Genomic DNA, 6817 nt, shown 5'->3' with positions numbered 1-6817 from the left:
CACCTCTGGATTGCTGCAGGACAGTTGTACCGGCGGTCTTCCTGCTCACCTTGACAAATCATGGGGTCGGGCTCACGTAGGATGATATTGCCGCAAGTGTCAGCCAGTGGGATGTTGCATGGTTAGAAATGGGCAAGGAGGTTATGTCACCATGGCAAACAGGCAAAGGAGTCCACAAGTAAGCCCTGTTCCTCAGGTGTGGTCTGTATGTTGAAAACGTTTGAGAATCCCCCGGCTAGCTTCTGTTTTCTGCCTGCTTCCAGGTGGGGAACCACTGGTGGAAGAAAGCCCAAGGAACCTGTTTGCAGAATCTGAGAATTAGCTTGGGATAGTCATAAAAGGCTGTCTGGCAGCCAGGCATCTCTCAAGGAGCCAAGTCTGAGCACACGTCCTTAATTTAGCCATTGCTTAATAATATATGAATGGTAAACTGCAACCTTCAAAATAGTCTCCTAATATAAATTTGCTATGAACATCCTTGGGATCATTTTCAAAGAAAAGAGGTTGAATAAAAATCAACAGGGGATAGTCTCTGAGGCTCTGAGGATGCGCTGACTGCTTTAATAAAAGGCAACTGAGCCAGAAAGGCTCTCTGCCAGGGATTTCTCCGTGATCTGTCTTTCGAGGGCTAATATCCTTGAACAAGACCACCTGATGTCAACTGATTTTAACCACAGCCTTCTGCCTACCAAATGAATACACCAAACACCGCCATGTTCAGTAAGCGTGTGGAGGCAAAGCAGACGAAGCCCCAGGAGTGGCACGCGTGGCTAGGCTTTGTCCATGCACCCCACAGCTCCTGCACGAAGCGTCTCAACAACCACGCGTGCCCCTGGGGCTGGGGTTGGGGCGTGCTGAGCTGAGAGCGGTGCCGGCTCTGCGGGCTGTGGCAGTGTCTCTAAAGCACCCTGCGATAAGCAAGGGACTCAGTGTTGCTGCTTTTCCTGTGTTGTTCCATCTCCTGGCCACGTCCTACACCGCAGGCCAGCTGAAACGCCTCTGTTTCCCCATGGCAGGGGATGTTGGAAATGCCTGGGTGCTTTCCGTGGGAGCTGGGGAGCACCTGGAGCTCCGGGCCGGCTCCTTCCTTGCCTGTGGCACTTGCTTGCCTCTAGTCCGCTGTATTTGCATCATCTCAGCAACGGTTCACCATCCTGCGTCCTGGATGGGGTTTCCAGGCCAAATTGTAAGGGGGAATTGCTCGTCTGGCCCCCTGCCCCCCTGGGCGGCCAGCAGCTCGGCACCAGCCCTTGCCCGTCCGACTCCAGGGGCTATGAGCCTGGGAGGCGGCCGAGCGGCGGGGGAGGGGGCTGGACCCGGGCGCTGGACCTGACCTCCTGGACTGCCATCTGCATATTCAGAAGTCGTTCCCAGCCGGTTGGCTGCCTCCTGCCTCCCCACTCCCTCTTTAAAGGACCTGAGCGCAGCAGGAGGACGCGCCGGCGCTGCCTCCGCGGCATCCCGGCGCCCCCGGATGCCTGCCCTCGGGGCACTGCGCTCCCTGCGCCCCTGGAGCCAAGGTGAGCGGGGCAGAGAGGTGCGAGCGGCTCAGGTCGGGGACCGCTTGCTGAAGACAGAGGGATGCGGCAGCTGGGGAAGGCTCTGGGGGGATTTGCGGTGCTGGAGGGGTGGCAGGCTGCTCCGTGCACTGCTCTCCCAGCGAGGAGCACCTGGGGAGCCCATGTGGGGTGGCTCCCATTTTGGAGAGGACACCCTTGCCTTCTCTTCTGAGCATCTTCATTTCGTTCCTCAGTCTTTTTCTTCAGGTAAGAGGAGCCTTGGCTGCTTTTTAGTGTTTTGGAAGGTGGTACTGGTGAAGGCTGGTAGTAAGAGCAGGAACCGAAGTACGCGTATGCTAACTCAGCATGGAAGGGGCTGCATCAGCGGGAGCAGTTTGCTTGGGGCAGCACCTCCCGGTCCTGCGGTGCCGGGGAGGCTGAGGGGGGAGCCGAGGCCATCCACGGCGGGCTGCCATGGCCTGGGACCACAGGCTCTGCTCCCGCTCTCCAAATCTCTGGCAGAAAGATGGTGGTGCTGGAAGCCTTGGGCAAGTGGAGGGCTTCTTGCCAGCTTTGGGTCCATCTGCTTACGAAGGGTGTATTGCCCCGGGTGTCGGGGTCTAGGAAGCCTCAGCACAGGGGACGGGTAAGCTCCCTGACCTTGCTGTTGAACGCAGAGGAGGTGAGAAATTGTGACCAAGTGCCAAAAGAAGGTGTTTCTGTAACAAAACAAGTGAGGTAGCAGGACCGACTGTCTCGTGCCCATGCCATGCGGAAAGGCTTAAGGGTGGATGAAATCTATGACTGCATTGCACTTGCTGTGTGGCTTTTTTGGAAGCGACTGGCAGGCTAAGAGGCGGCCACAGGCGATGGTGAAGCCTGTTATACAAGGGCAAGGGGTGATGCTGAGAGCTGCCAGCACCCCGGCCTCGCACTGGCCATGGGTAAACTGAGCAGTTTGAATGCCCCCACGACGGACTGTTAGGCAAATGAAACCCTAATTTCATTTAGGGCTCAGCCCCAGCCCTCCCCGAGGGCTGAACCCTCGGGAGGGGTGGGGAGACAACACGGGACAGCAACAAGTGGTGTCGGACAACCCAGAAAACACTTGGTTTGTCAAGCCTAGAGCTCTGTAAAAGGTAGAGCTCTCCCTGATACCTGCCTGGAATACAGGGCTGTTCGAAGAAAGGCAACCTGCTAAAAATCAGTGAGAAGAAACCCATTTTCTACACTGCTCATTAGCCTGGGGGACTCGCCGTGGAGCAGGCAGTCACGGGGACAGGAGACTGATGGTGTTGAAAATGATCAGACGTTTCTGGGTATAGCAAAAGAATCTCAGACACTTTAAAGGTGTCTGGAAAAGACATAAACTGTCCTACTTCAGGGATGCAAAGCTACTGCTAATTAATGTGGATGAGGAAGAAGCATCCGACAGGGACAGTTACTCTGTAATTGCCCAGGATACGAGCTTTTGCACCTTCTTTTGCAAGTCTGTCCGAACAGCGAACGAGCGGAGGGGGTGGATCCCTGCCTGGAGTCAGCATGACAATTTTAAGCCAGGGGCTGCTGGCTCAGTAGTTTTTCTTTTCCCCGGTAATCCCCATCCCCATCCTTTTTATTCAGTGTTTTGCCAAGCGCTTAGGAGCCCCGTGCTGTGTTAGCCTGAACATCCCGGTGTGTCCTGCTTGCAGCAGGTCACATCACACTTTCACCCTTGCTCTCCTCCTTTCCACCAGCCTGTCTGTGCCGCCCCGGCCCCCCCAGCACTGCCGCCCATCACCGTGCCCTTGGGGCTCTGGTGGCAGGTGCTGGGTGCTGGCAGAAGCGGGCAGCAGCCCTGCCCTGACCTAGCTGCTACGTGCCGTGAGTGCCTTCACCAGGGATGTAGCTGCCGCCCCCGTGCCCTGCCAGCACCCAGAAGCACCCAAAACCACCTTTGCCCAGGTGTGTGTGGCCGGGGGCTCCATCTGGTGCTCACCACCCTTGTACCTGAGTCCACAAGCCCAGAGGGGAGTTTCCCCAAATGCCTCCGGTGCATGCACAGCTGGCGGTGTGGGAATTCCATGCTGCCAGGCACATCCAGGGCTCAAACCATGTGAAATGTACTCTGGGCATGATGAATGCCTGGCTGGTAGGTAGGAGCTGTGACAGTGTCCAGGGCGTTGCTGCTGTCATGCGACACCCGACAGCCTGCTAACGGGTTTTGCGGTGCCTGGAAGTTTCTGCCTGGCTCATTCCCTGGTGAAACAGATTTTGCAGGGGAGCAGGGATGCCCTGGAAAGCTGGGAGGAAAAATCTCTGGCCATGTGCATGGAGAGATGCTGTATGAGATCTTGCCCACTGATGTTTCTTGCTCTTTCTCCAGCTCCACACCGCTAGCAGGCTGAAACATCAAACACCTGGGAAGCCTGCCAGTCTGTCACTAGAAATGATCCCCAACCAGCTGAGGGTCAGCTCTCCAGTGTCCAGGCAGGAAGAAGAGATGATGGATGGCAGGACTGGCTCTGAGCAGGACAGAGACCGTGCCACTTCAGGGCAGGGCCAGGGGCTGAAGTCGGAGCCCTGTTTCCAGACCGACTCTCTCTTGCCTTCCCCCAGCGCATCCCTGATATCACAGCTCCTCAGCTACCCGATGGTTTGCAGGAGCCTGGATCCCACCATCCTTTTCCCTTCTTCTCAGGCAGCGGCCCTGCCTCAGGACTATGAGCATGGTGCATCTCCTGGAGAAGGAGCGCAAGCCCTGGCTTTTCCCAGGTCCCATGACCCACCTCCCATGCCCTGTGCTGTCGACAGGGACCAGCTCTCCGACCAGCACCTGCAGGACCAGCTCTCTGACCAGCACCTACGAGCCAAGCGGGCCAGGGTGGAGAGCATCATCCAAGGCATGAGCATCCCACCTACCCCTCAGGCATTTGGCAGCAGCCTGGAGGCAGCTTTTGGGCACGAGAGGGAGAGGGGCTGCAAGGTGCCACGGGAGAGCAAGAGGAAGCCCAGGGTGCCCCAGGGGGCTCCCGGGCGAGTGGCCCCTGCTGGGGGCAGCCCCCATGCCGAGGGCTGCCAGCAGCTGAAGGAGCAGCTCTGCTTTTTAGAGCAGCAGCTGAGGCGGCTTCAGGAGAAGTTCTCCCAGGTCTGTGACTCTGGGGACGCTGCCCAAACCCAGCAAGGTGCTGAGAAAGTGCATCCACGGCTTGGAAATCCTGGAGACAGACCAGACAAGGACAGAGCCACTGCCACCAGCGACCTGCGCAAAGCACCTCTCTGGAGGAGCGTCCTGGAGGTGCGTGGGCAGGAGGAGGACGAGGACAGAGGCGACACAGGTGGCCTGCCCTCAGCAGCAAGGGTCCTCTCACAGGCGCTGAAGCACGAGCTGGCCGGGGTGACGTCCCGGGTGGTGGACTCTGTCCTGAAGACTGTCTGGCCGAAGGCAGCCAGCCACCTCCTGCAGCAGCACCGCAGCCTCCCGGTGCCGGGGCCAGATGCCAGGAGAGAGTATTTTGCTGCTGGGAAATGCAGAAAGCCACTTGCTAAGCCATCTCCCATGAACACACCGGTCTCACTGGGCTCAACCCAGGCTGAGGCCCTGTCAGGAGCTTCGGGGAAGAGCCTGGGCTCTCATGCTGGCTCCTTCAGTTCAAAGGGGGTCAGAAAACCCTCTCAGGTACCCAGCATGGGTTATTCACTGGGCTCGGCCGCCCCTGTCCAGGACAGCCAGCTGCTGAGCCAGCTGCTGGGCTACGGCCAGCACGGCTTCTGGGGCAGCAGCTCTCGTGGGAGCCCCTCTGCTCCGGAGAGGGGTCCTCTGGAGCCCCTCGACTTGCACTGGGGAACCGTCAAACTGAGGTCGTCGGTCATGAGACAGCAGCAGCAGCATCCCCTGCCCCTGAGCCCTGCTGCCACAGAGAGCCTGGTGCTGCTGCCAGCTGGCAGGGATGGCTGCGGGGAGCTGCAGGCTGCGATGGATGGGGCACCCTTCGCCTCCACCCATATATCCTTTGGGGGCAGCTGGAGAGGCCCCTGGGCTTGGGTGGAGCTAGAGAGGTCCCTGGGCTTGGACATGCTCCCCTCGTCCTCCAGAGCCACAGCTCGGCACAGCCCCTGCCGGTCTTCCCAGGGCCAGGGTGCCCGCTGCTCCCTAAAAAGGGGTGTGCAGGAAAGGGGTCCTAAGCCGTGTAGGGGCACTGCTGCTCCTCAGGGTTGGTTAGATGCCATAGCGTAGCTGGGGATAGAAGTCAGGAGCTCCCAAGCCTGCTCTTAGGCCATCCTGGTGGTCCTGTCATCCTATGCCAAGAACAGGTGTCTCATGGAAATCCCTGTTCCTACCGGCCTGGGAAGCACCATGGCGGGCGGCAGCTTCCCTGGGGATGCCAAAGGGAAAAGCCAGTGGCTGCCCAGGCAGGGATGGACCCCCTCCACCCTGCTGCCAGGCTGTGGCGGGGGGTTATCGTGGGCACCAGGCATGTGCATGCCAGGGCCAGTGCCCAGGGACACGCCAAGCTGGTCGGGCTGCTGCGTGCAGACTTTCCTTGACCCCGAGGCAGATGCAGGAGGCGCTGACCCCCGGCCACCTGAAGAAGGCCAAGCTGATGTTTTTTTTCACCCGTTACCCCAGCTCCACTCTGCTGAAGACCTACTTCCTCGATGTGCAGGTAAAACGGCAGCACCCAGTGCTGGTGCCAGACAGGACTCCCGTGCGGCATGGCACCCAGCCTGCCTCGCTGGGGAACCGTGCGGAAGGGTGCACTCTCATGGCCCCCTGCCTCGCTAGCAGGAGCGAGGGGATGGCACCCACTTCAGCACGGGCTGCCCTGGAGCGGGTGCTCGGGGCTGCAGCAGACCTGGGCTGCCAGGTCTTCACTCTGTGCAATCGAGGCGTTGGGATTAAAGCATATCACAGATGTGCCTCCTCACTGCAGGGCACCTGGGATCCAAATCTCAGCGGGGACAGTCACCGCAGACAACCCCATGTCACGGTCCTGGCTGGTGCTTTTGCACCCCTGGGGCAGGGCTGCGTTTGGGGCCAGGCCAGTGGTGTGTGGCTGGGCTTGCGGGGGCTCATGGGTCGGGAGGCTCCAAGCTGGCGTAATGCCTGTCCTCTGGCTCTCCCCCCTGGCAGTTCAGCCGCTGCATCACCTCCCAGCTCATCAAGTGGTTCAGCAACTTCCGCGAGTTTTACTACATCCAGGTGGAGAAGTTTGCCCGGCAGGCCCTGCTGGAGGGTGTCGTGGATGCCAGCACCCTCCGGGTCTCCCGGGACTCGGAGCTTTTCCGCGCCCTCAACATGCACTATAACAAGGGGAATGACTTCGAGGTGAGGAGGG

At 59.4% G+C, this 6817-nt stretch overlaps 2 protein-coding genes across 2 annotated transcripts in view; one reads left to right on the top strand and one right to left on the bottom strand.

The window, feature by feature from the left end:
• DLST (dihydrolipoamide S-succinyltransferase (E2 component of 2-oxo-glutarate complex)) overlaps positions 1–1460 on the bottom strand; it is an 18844-nt gene extending 17384 nt beyond the window's left edge. The window contains 1 exon segment of the mRNA XM_009319486.1: positions 1335–1460. Coding sequence (XP_009317761.1) covers positions 1335–1460 — 126 coding nt within the window.
• A 2155-nt stretch (positions 1461–3615) lies between these two features.
• Positions 3616–6817, top strand: part of PROX2 (prospero homeobox 2) — a 3528-nt gene continuing 326 nt past the window's right edge. Inside the window, exons 1-5 of the mRNA XM_009319485.1 lie at positions 3616–3630; positions 3865–4494; positions 4660–5406; positions 6038–6145; positions 6613–6807. Of these exons, the coding sequence (XP_009317760.1) occupies positions 3616–3630; positions 3865–4494; positions 4660–5406; positions 6038–6145; positions 6613–6807 (1695 nt within the window). The remainder of the gene's footprint in view (positions 3631–3864; positions 4495–4659; positions 5407–6037; positions 6146–6612; positions 6808–6817) is intronic.

This window comes from Pygoscelis adeliae, unplaced genomic scaffold (assembly GCF_000699105.1).
Source record: "Pygoscelis adeliae isolate BGI_AS28 unplaced genomic scaffold, ASM69910v1 Scaffold71, whole genome shotgun sequence".
Classification (NCBI taxonomy): Eukaryota; Metazoa; Chordata; class Aves; order Sphenisciformes; family Spheniscidae; genus Pygoscelis; species Pygoscelis adeliae.
The sequence above is the reverse complement of the archived record's forward strand: the minus strand, read 5'-3'. Positions and strand labels throughout refer to the sequence as shown.